Source organism: Sorex araneus, chromosome 1 (genome assembly GCF_027595985.1).
Source record: "Sorex araneus isolate mSorAra2 chromosome 1, mSorAra2.pri, whole genome shotgun sequence".
NCBI lineage: Eukaryota > Metazoa > Chordata > Mammalia > Eulipotyphla > Soricidae > Sorex > Sorex araneus.
Window position 1 is genome coordinate 353,449,347 of NC_073302.1, and position 20,923 is coordinate 353,470,269.

At 43.5% G+C, this 20,923-nt stretch overlaps 2 gene segments (V, D, J or C); both read right to left on the reverse strand.

Annotated features, from left to right (window-relative positions):
* Positions 1 to 3,599: 3,599 nt before the first annotated feature.
* LOC129402349 (T cell receptor gamma variable 8-like) lies at positions 3,600 to 4,476 on the reverse strand. The segment is given in 2 exon segments: positions 3,600 to 4,159; positions 4,236 to 4,476. Coding segments are annotated over 2 exon segments (606 nt in total).
* A 1,344-nt stretch (positions 4,477 to 5,820) lies between these two features.
* On the reverse strand, positions 5,821 to 19,661 carry LOC129402353 (T cell receptor gamma variable 8-like). The segment is given in 3 exon segments: positions 5,821 to 5,915; positions 6,962 to 7,194; positions 19,627 to 19,661. Coding segments are annotated over 3 exon segments (363 nt in total).
* Positions 19,662 to 20,923: the final 1,262 nt, after the last annotated feature.

Consider the following 20,923-nt stretch of genomic DNA (forward strand, 5'->3'; position numbering starts at 1 on the left):
TGGAAGTATGCCAACACGAATATACTTGTGAAAAAAAGGTTCATCCTTTTTAAAAAAATTTTTATTAGAGAATTACTATGATGTACATTTTAAAACTTTGTGTTTGCATTTCACTCATACAGTGATTCTTTACCCATCCCTCCACCAGTGCCCATTTTCCTCCACCAATGATCCCAATATCCCTCTCACCACCCCCACTCCATCCCCCACCACCCCACCCTGCCTCTTCGACAGGGCATTCCCTTTTGTTCTCTCTCCTTTTGGGTGTTGTAGTTTGCAATAGAGTTATTAAGTGGCCTTCATGTTCGGTCTATGGTCTACTTTTGGATCGCATCTTCCAACCCAAATGGGTCTTCCCAATATCCTCTACCTGGTGTTCCCATCTCTATCTGAACTGCCTTTTCCCCAAACATGTGAGGCCAGTCTCCAAGCTGTGGGGCAGACCTCCTGGTCCTTATCTCTACTACTCTTGGGTGTTAGTCTCCCACTCTTTTATTTTATATTTCACAGATGAGTGTGATCTTTCTATGTCTGTCTCTTTCTGACTCATTTCACTTAACATGATACTTTCCATGTTGATCCACTTATATGCAAATTTCATGACTTCATTTTTTCTAACAGCTGCATAGTATTCCATTATGTAGATGTGCCAAAGTTTCTTTAACCAGTCATATGTTCTCAGGCACTCAGGTTTTTTCCAGATTCTGGCTATTGTAAACAGTGCTGCAATGAATACACAAATGCAGATGTCATTTCTACTATACTGTTTTGCCTCTCTGAGATATATTCCCAGGAGTGGTATTGCTGGGTCAAATGGGAGCTCAATTTCTAATTTTTTGAGAATCGTCCATATTATTTTCCAAAAGGGCTGAACCAGTCGGCATTCCCACCAGCCGTGAAGGAGAGTCCCTTTCTCCCCACATCCATGCCAACACCAGTTGCTTTTGTTCTTTGGGATGTGAGCCAGTCTCTGTGGTGTGAAATGATACCTCATTGTTGTTTTAATCTGCATCTCTCTGATAATTAGTGATGTAGAGCATTTTCTCATGTGTCTTTTAGCCATTCGGATTTCTTGTTTGAGAAAATTTCTTTCATTTCCATCCCCCCATTTTTTTATAGGGTTGGATGTTTTCTTCTTATAGAGTTCAACCAGTGCCTTGTATATCCTTGACATCAACCCTTTATCAGATGGGTATCGGGTGAATATCCTTTCCCATTCTGTAGACTGTCTTTGTATTTTGGTCACTGTTTCTTTTGAGGTGCAGAAGCTTCTTAGTTTAAGATAGTCCTATTTGTTTATCTCTGTTTTCACTTGCTTAGCCAGTGGCGTGTCATCTTTGAAAATATCTTTAGCTTCAATGTCATGGAAGGTTTTGCTGACCTTGTCTTCCATGTACCTTATGGATTCTGGTCTGATGTTGAGATCTTTAATCCACTTTGACCTGACTTTTGTACATGGTATTAGGTAGATATTTGAGCCCATTTTTTTTTGCATTTAGCTGTCCAGTTTTGCCAACACCATTTGTTGAAGAGGCTTTCCTTGCTCCAATGCACATTTCTTGCTCCCTTATCACAGATTAGATGATCATATACTTGAAGGTGTGTGTCAGGATATTCAACCCTGTTCCATTGGTCTGCAGCACTGCCTTTGTTCCAGCACCATGCTGTTTTAATTATTAGCACTTTGTAGTAGAGATTGAGGTTGGGGAGGGTGATTCCTCCCATATTCTTTTTCCGAAGAGTTCCTTTAGCTATTCATGGGGGCTTATTGTTATGAATTACAGGAGTGTTTGCTCCATTTCTTTAAAGAATGTCATGGGTATCCTTATAGGGATCGCATTGAATGTGTACAATGCTTTGGGGAGTATTGCCATTTTGACCATGTTAATTCTCCCAATCCATGAGCAGGGAATATCTTTCTATTTCCTCGTGTCCTCTATTATTTCTTGAAGTATCATTTTGTAGTTTTCTTTGTACAAGTCCTTTACCTCCTTAGTTAAACTGATTCTAAGATACTTGTTTTTCTGAGGCACGATTGTGAACAGGATTGCTTTTTTCATGTCACTTTCTTCCCTCTCATTATTTCTGTATAGGAAAGTCATGGACTTCTGGGTATTGATTTTATAGCCTGCAACTTTATTATACAAGTCTATTGTTTCTAGGAGTTTCTTGTAGAGGTTTTAGGGTTCTCTAGGTATAGTATCATATCATCTGCAAATAGTGAGAGCTTGATTTCTTCCTTTCCTATCTGAATGCCCTAAATACCTTTTTCTTGCCTAACCACTATTGCAAGTACTTCCAGTACTATATTGAACAGAAGTTGCAAGAGTGGGCATCCTTGTCTCATCCCTGATCTTAGAGGGAAGCCTCTTAGTTTCTCCCCATTGAGGATGATGCTTGCCCTTCTCCATCCATTTTAACAGAGGTAATGCTAGTGTACAATACCACATGGGTTTCAGATATAAAGTTTCATAGTCTTCAACTGTTTGTATCTGCTACTTTATGATAGCCACCAAAACTGTAGTTTTCAGGAATAAGACCTAACTCTTCCAGGCATGGTCCACAAACCAAAAAGAAATAAATAAAAAGAATAGAAAGTACAAAATTAACCAATAATATCTCACTCTTGCCCGGTTTCCTGTTCCATTGCTGGGGAAGCCTGGCCACATCCTGTTCTGTTAGAGGAGGAATCTCTTGGTGGCTTTGTGGAGAGTGAAATCAAAGAAACTAGTTAAAAATCTTCTTCCTACTTGCCAACTTATTTTACTATGTGGGGACAAACAGAACCCACTTCTTGGCTATCTGCTTGATTTTTTAACACCCCCAGATGGATTCTTCCCCTCTCTTTCTCTCCTGTGTACCTTATCTGGGAACCAGACCCATGCTTCCTGTATGAAAGATCTTTCTTTATCCTCTGCTATTTGGGAACAGCAGGAAAGGGGCACTGGAGACCAAAAAATGAGACAAGAGTGAGGTCAGGGCTCCTTCTGTGACTGAGGACTTCTGGTGGCCATATTTCAGTGATTATCTGATTACCAGGGGTTGAGGGAAGAATGTTACTTTCTATAAACCAATGAACTCACTGGAGGAATTTATTTCCCAGGCTGGGAAATCCCTGATCAGCATTGCTGACACATCATCTTGGAAACTGGAATCAAGAATTGATATCCAGTTTCAGCTTTCAATTATGTTATAGTGAAGCTCTGAAGAGCCCTTCATTCTTAAAATAACTGGCCAAAATATTTCAACTCGTGCATCTTTAGGGGAGATGGTCAGAGCCTTGATTTGTGAGTCTATAAGAACATTCATCCAAGAGAAATAAAGGCAAATTTCCAATTAAAGTCACGAATTAAAATGTCTAGCTGCTGTGTTTCTTTTTAAAAAATTTTGGTTTGTGGGCCACACCTCACACTGTCAGGGTTTACTCCTGGCTCTACACTTATGAGGGACCTGGGGGAACCATATGAGATGCTGGGATTGAACCCATGTTGGCCACCTTTGAGGCAAACGCCCTACCTGCTGTATTATAATCATTCTAGCCACAACTAGAGGTTGCATTTTTTAAAAAGTAATAGGAAAAATTAGTTTTAAGACTAGTGTCATCTAATACGACATGATGGCACTACTGAACACACATTAATGAACAGTTTCCCTTGGTTTCTGATGGCAGCCACAGTCAGCGCGGCCTGCCGTACGTGGCGAACGCTGTTTGGAGAGGTAAGCTGCCTAAGTAGCGCCCCGGGTCCCTCAGGCCGGCCCAGCTCCAGCATCCCGGGAGGTTCCTGCTGGCAGAAGGTCCGGGAGCCGTGGGCCTGAGCTTTCTGCACAGGGTCCCGGGCGGCGCGCGGCGCTGTGTGCCCTGTGGCACAGTAGTACATGCCTTGGTCTCTGTGCTCCAGCTTCAGCACCACCAGGCTGCAGCTGCGGCCTTTCGTGGTCGTTAGGGCCGTGACTTTATCTGCTCCCAGATCCGAACTCAAACGCACAGCCGAGTCCAACATGTACAGACTGAGGAGCCACTGCGGAGCTCGGCCCTCCTGCTGGCGGTACCAGTGTATGTAGTGGACTGCGGTGCTGCTCTTGCAGGTCAGGCTGGCCGAGGTGTCCACGCGCCCCACGACCACGGGGTCCTGCAGCAGGCGGAAGGCCTCCTGGCTGCCTGCGGGGAGAGAGCACCCTGGGGAAGCGGCCCCGGAGCTGCTCCCACCCCAGCCGGGGTAAGGGATGAGGCTTACCTGCAAGCAGGAGGCCCCAGAGGAGAGCTAGGAGCCCCCCTGGCATGGTGGAGAGACGCGGTGAGATACAGAGATGCGGTGCAGCGAGCTCAGGTCTGGGGGCTGCGCAGGAGAGGTGAGGGCAGGGGCCAGGGCGGGGCCCAAGTGCTGGCGAGGGGCATGGCTCTGACGTGGCAGCCCTGCTGTCCCCGCCAACAGCCCAACACTGTCCTCATGGCCAGGCGCACGCTTCCCGAGGGGGGACCGGCTCCGGGAAAGCCGGGTCCTCCGCTGTGGACAGGGGCGCCCGGCCGGCCTCCAAACGCAGATGCCTGTCCTTCCTTCCTTCCTTCCTTCCTTCCTTCCTTCCTTCCTTCCTTCCTTCCTTCCTTCCTTCCTTCCTTCCTTCCTTCCTTCCTTCCTTCCTTCCTTCCTTCCTTCCTTCCTTCCTTCCTTCCTTCCTTCCTTCCTTCCTTCCTTCCTTCCTTCCTTCCTTCCTTCCTTCCTTCCTTCCTTCCTTCCTTCCTTCCTTCCTTCCTTCCTTCCTTCCTTCCTTCCCTCCCTCCCTCCCTCCCTCCCTCCCTCCTTCCCTCTCTCCTTCCTTCCTTCCTTCCTTTCTTCCTTCCTTCCTTCCTTCCTTCCTTCCTTCCTTCCTTCCTTCCTTCCTTCCTTCCTTCCTTCCTTCCTTCCTTCCTTCTTTCCTCTTTCTTTCTCTCTTTCTCTCTCTCTTTCTCTCTCTCTTTCTTTCTCTCTTTCTTTCTTTCTTTCTTTCTTTCTTTCTTTCTTTCTTTCTTTCTTTCTTTCTTTCTTTCTTTCTTTCTTTCTTTCTTTCTTTCTGTCTTTCTTTCTTTCTCTCTTTCTTCCTTTCTTCTTTATATTTTCCTTTCCCTATTTTCTTTCTTTTTACTCTTTTCTTTCTGTCCTTCCTTCCTTTCCCTCCTTTCCTCCCTCCCTCTCTCTCCCTTCCTTCTTTCCTTCCTTTCTTCCTTTCTTTCTTCCTCTATTTCTCTTTCTTTCTTTGAAATAAAATTATTTTTACTGAATGAAAACTTAGAAAGATGTGAGAAGACAGAAAGGAAACGCCCATTTGAGAGAGAAAACACAGGTTTCTTTAGAGTGGAGTGAATAAGCAGACACGTTGAGACAAGCAAGCAAGATAGACGTTTCAAGGAGAACATGTACCTGAAGAGCAACGCAGAACTGACCTTCTCAAAGCCTCAGAATGCTCCACAGACTGTGCAGTAGGAGGCATTTAAGCTCAGCCAGTCACTCCACAATTCCTTTTGCCACACCTGGCAGAAATGTGATGTTAGAGTAGCAATACCAGGAGACTATAAGTCAAGATGGATTTGTGGGCCTCATTTCCAGAAGCATTCATTAATCAAGTGAATTAATTAATGGCCTATTTCACAGGATGACATGTTACATTCTATTACTGCCTGGACTGCAATTCTTAAAAAATCAGTTTAAATAAGAATCAACTATGGAGGCTGCTGGAATATGCACAAGTTCAGCCTTTAACCCAAGATTATAATTCACTTCTTTGAGTTCTCTCAGAATCTGTTCTTTTATTCAAAGACTCCAGATGTTTCTATTATAGGTGGTCCTAGAACCACACTTTGAGAAACACTAGACTGTACTGCTCTAAGATGGATTCTTCAAGATTGAGAAGTTTACTAATCTTAGTAAAAACTGAAGTATCTGGTGGGGTGAAGCAAGAAAATTTAAAAATCCTTTTCAGGTAAAAAAAGAGTTCTAGTAGGATGTTGGTAGATAAGACAAGCAAGATATATGTCTGATTAATTGATCTAATAAACATAATATAAAGATATGAATCCAGCATTTTATATTTAAAGATGAATTTTATATCCTTAAGCATTGTCTAAAATGACAATCAAAATCACTCTGATTTTCCTGTTTAATATGTAGTGTCTGTTCTCTGAATGTTTACCCAAGGTGTCCATTATTCTTAATTCTTGAAAAAAAATTTCCAATAAGACTCATTCCAACCTATGACTTGATGATCAATATTAGGGGATACTGGCATAAATACAGAGATTATGGCTTTACTTGCTTATAACAATAATTCTGGCAGTAGGTTGAAATTTCAAACACAGCAGTCGACATATCTACAGCAGCATCTAGTTGTGGTGAGAGAAGTATCATTGTCTAAAAGAACAAATTTGTCTGAAAGATAACTGAATTAAAGATAAGAAAGGTACCAGCTGAGGACTACATAGAAGAAAGTTTGTATTCTATCATTTTTCACATTTTTAACGATGAATAACTCAACTCCCTGACATTATTTCTGGATAATGAGTGAGTATTTAATACTGTTTGTCTTAGAGATGTCTTCACTAACAGGTCAACCCTAAGTGACCTTTTCAGACCGAATGGCCTTACTAGCTCTTAGGTGCTAGGAGAAAAGAATGAACTAAACTTCCAGGTTCTTGCCCCATAGTGAGGAATTTTTAGAAAAGTGCTCATGGGGGCAGGTGGATGAGCAGAACATTATGAGGATGACACTGAACTTGGGATGGAAGCTGAGTTTTTCCTCCCTCACAGTACAGGGAGAGTTGCAAGGGGCCATACCTATGTACCAAAGCTGCTCTTTGAAGTCACAGCAAACTTTTTATTGCAGCGGGGGGGAAATCTGAGTTACTGTGACACCCAGGCCGAACAATAGTACTCAGCAGAATCACTTGCTTCTAGATTTTGGAGCACAAGTTTACAACTCCTCGCTGGACCTGTATGAGCTTGGTACTTGTCTGCTTTGGTATTTGGATTCATCACAGTCTGGTAGCTGAAGAATTTGTAGTAGAGGAGATGTTGTGGGACCTTCTCACCCTGGAATTTGTACCAGTGGATGTAGTCAACATTTTGATCCAGAATGTCACCAGTGATGGTGATGGATGACCCAGCTGGCCTCGTGATGAACATCTTTGTTTTTTCTGACTTGACTTGAAAGGTGTCTGATTGGCTGCAATGGGAACAGCAACAGCAAAATGAAGATGTAGCAATAATATTTTAGCATGCTTTAGTCTGGTCTCCAATAGTCAAAAAGAGAAAAGAAATAAAAGAAAAAGATGGGACACTATAGTACAGTTGATAATGTTCTTGCTTTGCATACAGATGGCCCAGGTTTAATCCTCTGCATCACATACGATCTCTTGGGCAGTGCCAGAATGATCCCTGAGCACAGAGCCAGGAGTATGCCCTGAACATTCCAAGTGTGGCCGCAAAATAGGAGGAAGGAAGAAAAGAAAGAAGGAAAGGAGGAAGGGAAGAAGGGAGGGAGGGAAGAAGAAAGGGAGGGAGAGACTTATTGTTACTGTTTTTGGCATATCCAATATGCCATGGGTAGCTCTGCCGTGCGGGCAGGATACTCTCGGTAGCTTGCCGGGCTCTCTGAGAGGGGTGGATGAATCAAACACAGATCGGCTGCGTGAAAGGCAATATATATATATATATATATATATATATATATATATATATATTCCCTTTATGATGATGTGTCCCGTCCCATGGCTGCAAAGTGGCCGCACAGTCCAGGAATATTCTTACTCATGCGTGAGGCTCGGCCTGAGCGTGTGGAAAGAGGTCTGGAGCGTGGCAGCGGTTGGGTAGTGGAGGTCAGCTGCTGGGGCTGGGGGCTGGGTCCCTTGGGGTGGGGAGGGCTCTCACCCGCCCCCCTCTGGGGCACCCCTGGCACAGAGTACAGTGGTATGGTTATGGGGGCCTCATTTTATGCTCCCTCCCAGGAGAAGCAGCTGTGAGTTCTGGAGGGTGGCCGATGACATTTAACAAAATAGTTTCTAAATTGGTTCTCACACTATCTTGAAATACAGTGAAAAATCTCAAGACTATCTTTTGCCATGTGATAAAGCTGTGCATTCAAATCAGATAGAAAATAATTGATCATTCAGTAAACTCTCTTTAGGAATTGGTTTACCATAGAGAAACAAATACTGATTTTTACCTTGACACTGGCAAATAAATTTCAGTAGAGACAGTGATCTGGTGTAATAAATGTGAAAACAGACAAGACTTCTGAAGGTCATTTTTTATTGAGGTAACATTGCACTATACCATTCTATAATTTCAGGTGTGAATAATTATGCATCAGTGTCTGCATATTCTGTGTAGTCTACATTAAATGTACCACTAAAATTCAAATTCTACCCCTCTCTCTTTGTGTCTCTGTCTCTGGCTTTCTCTCTCTCTCTCTCTCTCTCTCTCTCTCTCTCTCTCCCTCTCTCCTCTCTCTCTGTCTCTGTCTCTGTCTCTCTCCCTCTCTCCTTCTCTCTCTCTCTGTCTCTGTCTCTCTCTGTCTCTCTGTCTCTGTCTCTGTCTCTCTCTCTCTCTCTCTTTCTCTCAGGTCACACCCAGCAGTCTCTGGAGTTATGTCTGGTTCTGTGCTCAGAGCCCATATGGTCCTGGGAATGAAACCCGGCCTCCCTGTGTCCAGCATGATTCTAGTTCTTTGAGTCTCCTCCGGGATCCATTCAAAGTCCTGCTTAATCCTTCAAACCTTCACCAGACAATTGCCCCTTTTATCTAATTTAATGTTCCCCTTCTTCCTGCTTTTGTGGTTAATACTAGTTTGGTTTTCTAGTCTGAAAGTTCATTTTTATATTTTCATTTCTTAGTTTGTTTTTTATATGCCACATTTGAGTGAAATCATATTGAGTTTGTCTTTCTCCATCTGGTTTATTTCACTAAGCATTACGCCCTCTAGGTCCATACATATTGTTGCAAATGTCAGGAACTCTGTTTTTAAATTTTATACTCTATAGTTTTATAATACCATTAATAATAAGATGTCACACATAACACAATCTATAACCACAAGATTTTCCTCTTTTTTAAAAAAAACAATTCAATAGTATTCTGTTGTGTGCATATACTGCATCTTTAAAAAAATTTTTTTTAATTGAATCACCATGAAATAGCCCATTACAAAGCTGTTCATGATTAGGTTTCAGTCATACAGTGTTCCAACACCTGTGCCTCCACCAGTGTACATTACCCAGCACCAGGTCCCGGTTTCCCTCCCATCACCTCCCAACTTCTCCCCCGACCCCAGCAGCCTGCCTCTATTCTCTATGGCAGGCAGTTTTCTTCTTCCTTTCTCTCTCTCTCTCTCTCTCTCTCTCTCTCTCTCTCTCTCTTTCTCTCTCTCCCTTTCTCTCTCTCTCTTTCTCTGTTCCTTATATATCTGTCTGTCTTTCTCTGTGTCTCTGTCTCTCTTTCTGTCTCCTCCTTTCCACTTCTCTCCTCCTCCCCTTTCTTTTTCTCTTTCCTTCTGGCCATTGTGGTTTGCCACACAGATTGAAAGATTATCATACACACACACACATGTATGTATGTATCCCTATTTTCAACACTTAGTTCTTATCCAGCGTGATCAAAGAAAACGGGGCCAGGAGGACTGGACAATGGTTGGAATCTACACAAGTGTGTGGGGGCTGGAGGGCAGGTAAGACAGAGAAGGGACCAGTGTGACAATGTAGTGTGCATCTTTACCCAATCACATGTTGATGGGCTTTTAGGCTGTTCCCAATGCTCAGCTGTAGTAAGCAAAGCTTCAGAGACTATGGGAGTACACATTTCTCTTTGTATTTCTTCAAATTACTGTATTTGTGTTATTTATGTTCCCACTAACGGAAGACCTGGGTTCCCTCTCTCCACAACTTCTCCAACACAGAGGATTTCTTGTCTTTTTAATAATAGCTATTACCAGCTATTATTGTTGTTTTGATTTAAATTTCCCTAGTAATATTATGTAATAAATACCTTCTTATATTACTGTTGGCTGTCTGATGTATTTTTTTGAAAATTGTTTGCCCAAATCCTCTGCATATTTATCAAACGTTTTTGTTGATATTACTGAGTTGTATGAATTCTTTATAACATTTTATTATTAACCCCTTGTCATAGATATGGTTTGCAAATATCTTTTCCCATTGAATGTGATGTCATTTTATTTTGATTCAAGTTTCTTTGATTGTGAATAATTTTTTTGTTCAATATACTGTCATTTGTTTATTTTTGCTTATTTTGTTTATTTATTTTACTTCCCACACCATTAGATTGAAGTATCTGAAGACATTTTTTTAGCCTTTATTTAGTTTTTTTGGGTCACATCTAACAGTGCTTAGAGCTCACTACTTTTTCTGTGCTTGGGGATCACTGCTGACAGGTTCAGGGGAACTTACGGGGTATCAGAGACCAACCCTGGTTGGATTCTGGTTGGCCACAGACAAGGCAAGTGCCCTGCCCATTGTTCTATCTCTCTGGCTCCATTGAAGACTCTTTTTTTTTTATCTGAGGTTTAAGAGGCTTATTCACTCATAGTTCACATGCAATTTATTACTGTAAATTCTAATACTTTTCATTAAAAAAATTGAGATCTAAAGCAAAGACCAGAAAAAAAATTAATTTATTTAATCTAAATCAGCATTTACCAAAAAGTGTTGCAAAAGGTTAGGAAATGAAAAGAAAAATCCTTCCAACATATTTTTTTTTTAATTTTATTGAATCAAGATGTGGAGGGTTACATAGTTCTCAGGATTATGTCGGTTATACAATTCTCAAACACCCCTCCCTTCACCAGTGCCCATCCTCCATCACCAACCCCCCCAGTATACCTGCCGCCCCCTCCCACCTCCCCAGTCCCCACCCTTGTACTTGATAAGTTTCACTTCGTTTATGCCTTATCTCGATTACATTCCATGTTTCAACACACAACTCACTACCGTTGTTGGGGTTTCCCCCAAAAAAGAAAAGCAGTCCTATTGCCAAGGAGGCATTTGATAGTTCTCCACTGCTAAGAATATAGAGATATTAAGTCCCGCTGTTTGTTACATAGCTTTTCTTTTTCCCCCTTGCCCCGCGCCACCGAGTTCACGCCTGTTTAGTAATCGCCACGCTGCCTGACAAGGGAAAAAAAAAAAAAACGAAAAGGATGGTTATTTCCCGTCATCAGCAGACGTGGGGCTCTGGCTTAGTTGATAGACTAGTAGAGTGTCTGGAAGCAGTTTCTGGAACCGAAGGTCTTGCGCTGGTATCGGCTCCGGCTCGAGATTCCACCAGCGTCCCACTGTTCCATGTACATAATTTTTCCCCTTATATCCCATTCCCACGCCACCAGGTCTGTTTGCTTTGACGACACGCCGCGTTTCTTCCCGAGAAAGAAGAAAATTTCTTCTCAGCTGGCGTGGGGATATAGCTTAGTTTAGTCTAGAGAGATGGCTACCGTTTTGATTGCCTTCAATATTTCAGCAACAGACTTACTATTCTTGTTAGGATCTCCCACAAAAGTCCAACCCATTAAAAGCGAACCATTACATATTGCTGATGCTAAGATGACATTAGGCCGCGCGGTTTTGGGTTTCTGTATAAAGTCCAGGGAAAGTACAACCAGAAATAACATCACTACAAACTTTTACCCTTTTATGGTGCTCATAAGATGGAGAAGTCCTGCGCTGTGCTCAGGAGGGAGGAGTTGAGAGAGAGAGACAGGTTAAGAGAATTGGGGGATGCCCGGGTCCCACTGTTTCATCACGCCGTGGGGTCTCTGGTCCCATGCCGGAATTAGTTCAGTGGGCTGCCTGGAGTCCAAGGGCGCTCCCTTGGGCTCTTCCATCATGCTCGCTCCGCAGCCGGATCCAAAGGGAAGCACACGTGGGGGAGGTGGGTTTAAATATCTATCTGCTGTGGGCGGGGGTCGCCGCCCCCGCCCCCTGGGGTCTCCCGCAAGCGCGCGAAAGCGCCCTGTTTCAGCTGGATCGCCGGCTCCATTTTGCGCTCAGGAAAACCGCGGATCCTGCGCTGTGCTCAGGAGGGAGGAGTTGAGAGAGAGAGACAGGTTAAGAGAATTGGGGGATGCCCGGGTCCCACTGTTTCAGCGCACCGTGGGGTCTCTGGTCCCATGCCGGAATTAGTTCAGTGGGCTGCCTGGAGTCCAAGGGCGCTCCCTTGGGCTCTTCCATCATGCTCGATCCACAGCCGGATCCAAAGGCTTCCAACATATTTTTAAAGAGCTAATATCACTAAAATAGTCGTAAAGACTTCTTACAGACCTACAAGAAAACTAATTTAATTAATTACAATAAAATTTATAAGAATAGGCCAGGAGCACAAAAAATAATTAACACCAAAAAATATATAAATGATCATTAAACTTGTGAAATAAACTTGTATAACTACATTCATCCTCATTAGATATAAGGCCATCTAAATTGAATTAATAAAATCTCATGTTTTTTAAATTACCACTTAAAACTTTATTACTTTAAGAATGTGTTTTTACCCCTCTTGCCTCAACTTCTGATCTCTTAAAATGCTGGTGGGTTTTTGTTAAGATTAAATGAGTTGATGTGTGTAAGGATCGTGCAAGGACCAGGCTGTGTGTAGAGCACAGGCCTTGGATGCAGGAGGCTCCGTGTTCCACCTCCAGCACCCTGCGGCCCCTGGAGCACTGCCAGGTGCGGCTGCTACACCTGGACGGACCCCTGGGCACAGAGCTGAGTAAACCCTGAGCACTTCCAGGTACTCAAGATAATACTTAACAAGGCGCTGTTATTGTGATTGTAATACAGAGAATTATATCCATATTGAGGATGCATTCTTGTTTTTGTTTCACTGTGTTTTCTAGGCGTCAGAGCCAGGGCTCTCCTGGAATGCTTGCAGGGTAGAGTGGTGTGGCCGATCAAGCTCAGGGCCCTGTATCCTCAGGGCCTCTGCTCGCCGCCATCTCCCTGGCCCATGCTTTGCTTCATAGCTGCAGTAAGTATGACATCAAAAATCCTGTATAGAAGGGCTGGAGTGATAGTCCAGCACGTAAGGCATTCGCACACAATGGGTCTAGTCTGAGCCCTGGCACCCCACATGGTCCCCTAAGCCCAGGCAGGAGTGACCCCTGAGCAAAGAGCCAGAACTAAGCCCTGAGCACCAATGCGTGTGGTTCACAAACTGCCCCCCCAGTCCAGATACTCAGTTAATGATACAAGTATTAACTAATAAATCAAAAACATTGAAAGAATTAGTAAGGACTTTTTATGTATCATATTTTTAAGGCATAAAACTCAGGGGTCAGATAGCAAAAGTGATTAAAATGCATACAAACTGATTATCTCTCAACAAAATGATCAAAGCAAATGGAAATAATATATATTGCACATATAGTGAACTGAATATTAATGTCTTTAAAACTGAAAGTTAATTTACATAAATTATACGTGTGAAAATCTAATAGAATAAAATGATTTTACTATTATAAATGAAATAAAATGATTTACTACAAAAGAGAAATCTGCAGAGGAAACAGACTTTTGACTTTGTATTCATGGAAGTTTTTGTTCTACTTGAGCAAATTAAATATAAATAACCAATTTCAAAAATGTAAAATGCAAATAGAAATAAATAAACCTGGCTATTTTTCAAAGGTTATATGGATATATAGAGAATGATTTCAAATAATTTTAAATAGTATATTGATTGTGTATCCTAAAACTAAGACAAAAGTGAAAAATTAAAAAAAGCAGAAAGAAGGAAAGAAAGAAAAGGAAGAAAAGAAAAATAGAAAGAAAGGAAGAAAGGAAGGAAGGAAGGAGAGCCCGAGTGATATTACAGCAGGTAGGGTGCTTGCTTGCAGCTGACCCGGGTTCAATCCTGGAATTCTATATGGTCCCCCAAGCACCCTCAGGAGTAATTCCTGAGCATAGTACCGGGAATAACCCCTGAGCATCACTGGATGTGGCTCCAAACAAACAAAAAAAGAAAAGAAAAAATGAAGGTATTGGAAAAGAAGAAAGTGAGGGAGGAAGGGAAATAAGGAAACAGAAGAAAGAGCCAAAAGTCACGTCCTCTGCGACTAATGGGATTAGTAATAACTATAATTATAATGTTCCATACTTCTACACATTTATTTAGAGAAAATACTGATACACTGGGGATAAAGAGTTTAGGACAGGAGAAAAAATAAAATATAATATTTTATTTTTATTAAATTTAAATTAAATAAAGCTATGATTTATAATTTGAATTTATTTTCTCTAAATAAAACTCATTTTTTGGCTATTCCCTAAAAAGCAGCAAGTAACAGTTCAAAGGTCTGGACACGCCCGGCACCTCCATCCTGCTTCACTGAGCTCTATTGCGCACTGTCCCTTCACTTCTCACTGACCCCGAGGTCTCAGATGAAAACTGGCTGACTTTGGGCTGGGCAGGTGCGCAAGTCAAGCTTTCGGAGACAGATACCGTCTCCACGAGCAGAGGGCGGGCAAAGGGCAAGAAAGGCGGCTCTGCTTTCAGTGGTTCCCGGGGCCTTAGGGAGGAGCAGGTAGTTCCGGAGAATGACACACCTACACTGAAAGCAGAGCCAGGGAGTGAACTTGCTGCTAATGCTAAACTTAGGAATTGTTCCTGTCTCCCGCCCTAGTTCCCTTTCTCTGCTTTGTTCCACATTGCTCTGCATTCTTGTCTTTCTCTACCTACCTCCACTCTCTTGTTTCTTTGTGTGGCAGTGAGGGAGCTTTACATATCTCATAACATTATATGACATAAAATACATAAAAACAAATGTGCAATAATAGGTAAATATACAATTTGTGCAGCATCTGAGCACTGACTGATGTTGATGTGGGCAGGTAGATAGGCAAAGGCCCTCGGCAACGAAACTCAGGTCAACAGAACTTCTGGGAGGAAAATCCTACGACTGATCTGCCCTGTGGATACAGAAAACAGACCTGATAAGACCTTCAGCTGGACCCTGAGGAGATTGGACCCCTCCCCATGAAGGAAATTCCTCGAATTCCCTCAGACCTCTCCCTCAATCTGAGTAATCCAGCCCAAAGAAGACCATCAACACTCCCAACTTCCCCAGTAACTTCCTTAGCAACGGGCTTTTACCTGGAAGAAGCCCCACGCGGGGGCAGGTTGGAGAAACCCTATAAAGGCCACCTTGATCAAAGGAAGCACGTGCATATGCTGCCCGAGCCCATGTGCTGCTTGTGCCAACGTGGCCAAGCACATGTGGCGCCTGAGCATATGTGTCGCCCGCATCTCCCCTCTTGAGATGTGTGCTTTCATGCTTTCGTGTCTAGTGCTAGGATGTGTGTAGGGGCTCTCTCAGCCCCTGGAGAAGCCCGTGTTCTCTCTTGAGTGCGTTACTCTCTCTCTCTCTTACTCTCTTCCCCTTCACACCTTAAAAAACCTCCAAATAAAATCTATATACTTCACTGCTTGTCTACTGAAATTCCTTTCTGTGAGGTGAGACAAGAACCCAGTAACCCGGGTCCCAGGTGGCAGAGGCGGATCGGGAGAAAGTGACTATCTTTCTCTTCCCTGCTTCACATAAGTCACCCGTGGGGCCCACCGACATCAATGTGACCCACCAAATTAACAATTTGCAGTGGTAGAGGGGCTGGAGCGATAGTGGGATAGGGACGGCACCTACCTTGCATACAGCCAACCTGCGTTTGATCCCTGCCACCCCATATGAGTCCCACCAGAAGTGATCCCTGTGCACAAAGGCAGCATCAAGCCTCAAAAACCATGGGTGAGACCCCAGACCCAAGTTTATCACGATGACAGGAGGTCTGGGAAGCCTTGCTTCTGAAAGAAAGTTCTTAGCATATAGATCATTGTTTATGTTCCTATTTTAGCTTGAGGCATTTCCTATAGCAATATGAAAATAGTTTATTTATCATGAGTTGCCGTACATTCCTAGGATTTCAGGATTTAGTAGGTCTCTGTCCAAAGACGATTAAAGGCAGATGAACATAATATCGATGCACCTGTGCTGGAACAATGACAGATTCTTGTGAAACTATCGCTTAGTAGTGGAATGAAATAGGAACCGACGTCAGAGGGGAGAAAGGCCAGATGAGCTGTTGAAGGTGTGTTTCTAGTGCTCCCCTGTACAGGCCTGTGTCACACCATGGTCTGCTGTGCTCCCCTTTGCTCCCTATATGCCGCGACTCCCCCGCCCCCACCATGCTCCTCTGTCATGCAGCTCCCAGGAAGGAGATGTGTTTGCCTGGTGGTATGGTTGACCAATTTCAAATTCCAGGGAAGCTGAGAGTGGCCCAGAACTCTCAGCCAGGGGCCAGAGAGATGGCGCAGTAGGTGGGGTGCTTGTCTTGCATCCAGCTCCCCTAGCTCATTCTTGGCACTGCATATGGGCCTCAGACCTGCCAGGAATAGTGATCCCTGAGCAGAGATGGGAGTAAGGCCTGAGCACTGTAGGCGTGGACAAAAACCTGGCTCAGGGAAGAAAGCTGTCTCCACCTAAGCTTCCACCCTGCCTCTGTCCCCAGGCTCTGTGGCTGTCCGCTGTCTCTGCTCCCCAGGGAAAAGAGCACTGGGTCCTGCAGGGCTGCCAGGCCTCCAATTTTGTGGAAGTCGAAGTGGAAGTCTTCGTTCTGTTCAGCAGGGAGAACCCTTCGTAGGGCAGCCGAATGAACAGATGCAGAGCCCAGAGGAGGGAGAAAAGGCATTTATTCTATGGCAGTTACAGTATTTATACCTCCCTGCTGGGAGGAGGTGGTGCCGGGACCCCCAATAGAAATGCAGGGTGTGGCACGGGATTTAGCTAGTAATAAACAAATGCTGATAGGATAAGATCAGTAAGATTAGGAGTGGCAACCTTTGCTAGGTGTGGCATGGGGTTAGCTAGTGATTAAACAAATAGTGACAGGATAAGATCAGTAAGGTAAAATGGCTCCCTACACAACTTCTCCCGGCCAATGTTCCGTCCTGGGCTTAGCCTAGAAGCTGGGCTCTGGGAAGCCGGTGATGGTTGAGAGGAGATGGTCCTCTCGGAAGCAGCACCACCAAAGGGACCTGGAGGAGAGCGTGACTTGAGACTTTATCATTCTGTGAGGACATGGTGCTCTGGAGAAGACAGAAATACAGTGACGTCCAAACACAGCCATTGTGAGGACATGCCATCTTAGGAAATCAAGGAGCATAGCAACAATGACGCTGGCCATGGCGGCCAGTGCACACCCGGAACTGTGTCATGTCATCTAAGTAAACACTCTTAAGTACAGCTGAATCCCTAACTGGGGCGCAGGCTGGTGTCTATCAGTGCTCAGGGCCCTGCGACCACCCCGGGGGCTACTTGTTTCAGGGCTGGTATTTGTGCTGGAACCACCAAAAACACGCCTGGTAGCACCATTTGGTGTCAGGGATCAAACTCAAAGCCTTAAGCATCCAAGACATGAGATTTTCATTGCCTGGCCCAATTTAATCTCACAGCTATTTAATCCTATTATCAACCTTGAACATACTTATGATCATCTATGTTCCACAGAGGGGAAAACTGGAATCTTTTAAAAAGTTTGAAACGTCACTTAGGAAGTAGTTCATGAAGTCTGAATTGATATCTCATCATCACCATCATCATCATCATCCCATTGATCGTCAAATTTCTCGAGAGGTCTGAGTAACGTCTCCATTCGTCCTAGCCCTGAGATTCTAGAAGCCTCTCTTTACTCATCCTTTCCAATGGTGCTACATTGGAGGCTCTTTCAGGGTCAGAGGAATGAGACCTATCATTGTTACTGGTTTTGGCATATGAATATGTCACGGGGAGTTTGCGAGGCTCTCCCATGTGGGCAGGAAACTCTTGGTAGCTTGCCCGATTCTCCCAAGAGAAGTTGGCTATAAGACGTCTTACAGGAGCTTGGTTTTATAGTCTCTGTATGTTGGCTGTTGGTGGGATTACAGGGCTCTGGGGGCAGTCCCTGGGTGTGACTGCCTAGCTACTGGAAAATGGGGAATCTGGGTGGAAGAGGCCCAGTCCCAATCTGAGCAGGCTTGGAGGTCTCAGCCCCGGGTCCTACACACCTGGGTTCCTCTGCTGGTTCCTTCATGGGTGAGGCCCGTCCGAACGTGTAGAGAGGGCTCTTGAGCATGGCTGTGGCTAGGCTCCGGAAGTCTTTGGCCAAGGAAGCTCTGCTTGGGGCGGGGAAGGAAACTGAAGCCCACCCCCTCTGAGGAGCCCCGGGGAAGACAGCCAGGCATGGGGGCAAGAGACTCTCTCACATGAAATACATAACATCTGTAACTTGTCTTAAAGAACTCAGGAGAAATTCCATACACATACACATATACACACACATACACAAACACACTATCAGTTGGAGGGGGGAAAGGATAGAGCTAATCACACAACTTCTAACTTATAATGGTCTTTTATTCCTATAAACCCATCAAACATAAAAAGTATTTTAAGTAAAAACTATATCAAGGAGCCAGAGAGATGGAGTATGTGATCTGCATGGAAAGACCACTGGTTCCCTGTGTACCATGCTAGGAATATTCATCAACAAAATAGCACTGTAGCACTGTCGTACCATTGTTCATTGATTTGCTTGATTTGATATCTAAGTCTAACAAATACCCAAACCTACATCACCATTCATATAGCAGGAAGGGCACTTAATATTGGTACTTATGCTTAAACTATAAAATGCAAGAGAACATGAAGAAAAGTTCAAAATACTTATAGAAGCTCAAGAATAACTCTCTGGTGCTCATAAGCAAAGAGTACAGAAAATTCTTGAAGAGTTTTTATTCAATTCATATTAATTATAATAGCGGCAGACCCCAAAAAGGAATAGCCATTTCTTGGAGTTCTTTAGAGTTGATAGCTAATGGCCTTTTGTAAAAGATTATTTGCTTTTAGAGGTTATAACATCCTTTATTGAATGTCAAACTTTCACATACTTATTCTTCCTTGAAGGTATAGATAAGGCATTCTTATTGTCATCTGGTGAAACACAGGCTTATGGTTAACATACTGACCCTAGCCTTACCAAGAACCAGAATCATGTCTGCTGATCTCTCCGAAGCCTTAAGTAAATTGCCTGTTGTTTATGACTCAGGGGTTCATGGCTCATTGGACTGTTGGTTCTGATGCAGACCATAATATTGCTATGTTACCAATTAACTTTGTCTTGATGCAAAGTACATCATTCTAAAAACAGCATCAGAATGAGCCTTATTTAACTGTTCTCAGTTCATAACAGAGAAAATGATTGAGTGGGATGACAACTCAAAAGCATGCTGTAGCATATTTAGTGAACTGGCAACAGAAAAAGTTAAAGGAAGGCAACAGAGCGTTTTCTCATAAGAACAAGAACAAGGGACCACAGTCATCTGGCATCCACTGAGTGCTGTCACTGAGTAGAGAGGTACGCAGTGGGAACCAAGGGCTCCCAGTTCTTCCTCGAAGGTCCCCTCAGTGATGGCCTCACGCACCGGTCATGCCCAGTGGTCGTCTGCGTAGGCTCTTTGTGTGAGGGAATGGTTCAAACCATGGATCCCTGGCAGTCCTGAAAGTCACTCCACACTTCTGCTCCCGTTTCTGTTCCAACCATTACACAGTCAATTGCGGTACCAAGGAATGCACACGGCATAGAGACAGTCCACCATGGTTGCTCTAAGTCCAGTTAGACTTGAACAAAAAGTTGCTAAAGTTGGTTTTAAACAGGATCTTGTGTGTTGTTGGAAGAACAAGCCTGCAGGCTGTGACTGACTTCCCTTCCTGCAGTGCACTGGGGTCTTTTCTTTCCCTTTCTGCCTCTGGCCACGGAGACTAAGGGTTTGCTTTGTGGTCCCATAATTCCTTGCTTTCTTCTGCTTCTCGTGGTCACACCACAATTCCGTTTCTCCCGAAATGTCTGATTCATTTTACATTGGTGTGTTCTGCTTTAAATATAGATCATTTATTGTAAAAAAGCAAACGAAAACAGAACATTAATTCTAGCTTCTAGCACCCTCTCCTGGCCATTGAGGGATGTCACCCATGCTGAGTCCCAGCCTCAGAAAGAAGGAAAGGGCACTAAAATGCAAATTGGGAAATGTAATTTCCCACCTGAAATCTTAATATGCTTTGTAGTTTTTAGCAAGAGACGTACACAAGCCTCCACACGTATTTATTTGTATATGATGTTTTCAGATTCATTAGAACTGCTCTCTTTCAGTTCTAGTAATTTTGAATAATTTCAGTTCTAATGCTCCAGATATTGTAACGTGAGACAGAATGAACAATGATGAGCATGTTTTTATTTCAATGTAGTTATGTAATGTATGTATAAAAGTTATGTATATTGCTTGCTTCCTCATGAGCCTACTCCAGGAGAATTTTACTACAATTAGCTCCCTTGATTAACAACAAACAAAACATGAACTTTTAAGGTTGTGCACAGTCAGTAGTTCTGACACCCAGACTGACCTCTCCAGGAGGGCCTTCCCCCACCAGACTTATTGGGGTCAGCAGGAAGCTTAAAATTCCACCTTAGAAAAATGCCAGACTGAGCTGTGAAGCGTGCTGTGTGCCCTGGCATCCGAGGGGGAGCCATGCGGGACTGCAGAGTTGCAGGAACGAGAAACCCTCTTGATAAATACAAACAGGCACAAAGAATTTCTGGGAGGGTCTGACTCTGTCTTCTGTCTGAACCACTCCCACAGTAGGTCCACTTTGCTGGTAACTAAAACGTTTGTGTGTTTCACTGTCTCTTGAATCGTGGAGATTAACAATAGCATACTTAATGCGTCCTTCCTGAAGAACGTGGTGGGTGATGATGGCTTGAAAAATATCTTAAATTTTTTTTTAATTTTTATTATTTTATTTTTAAAAATTTATTATTTTTATTAGTGAATCACCATGAGGGTACAGGTACAGGTTTACATAT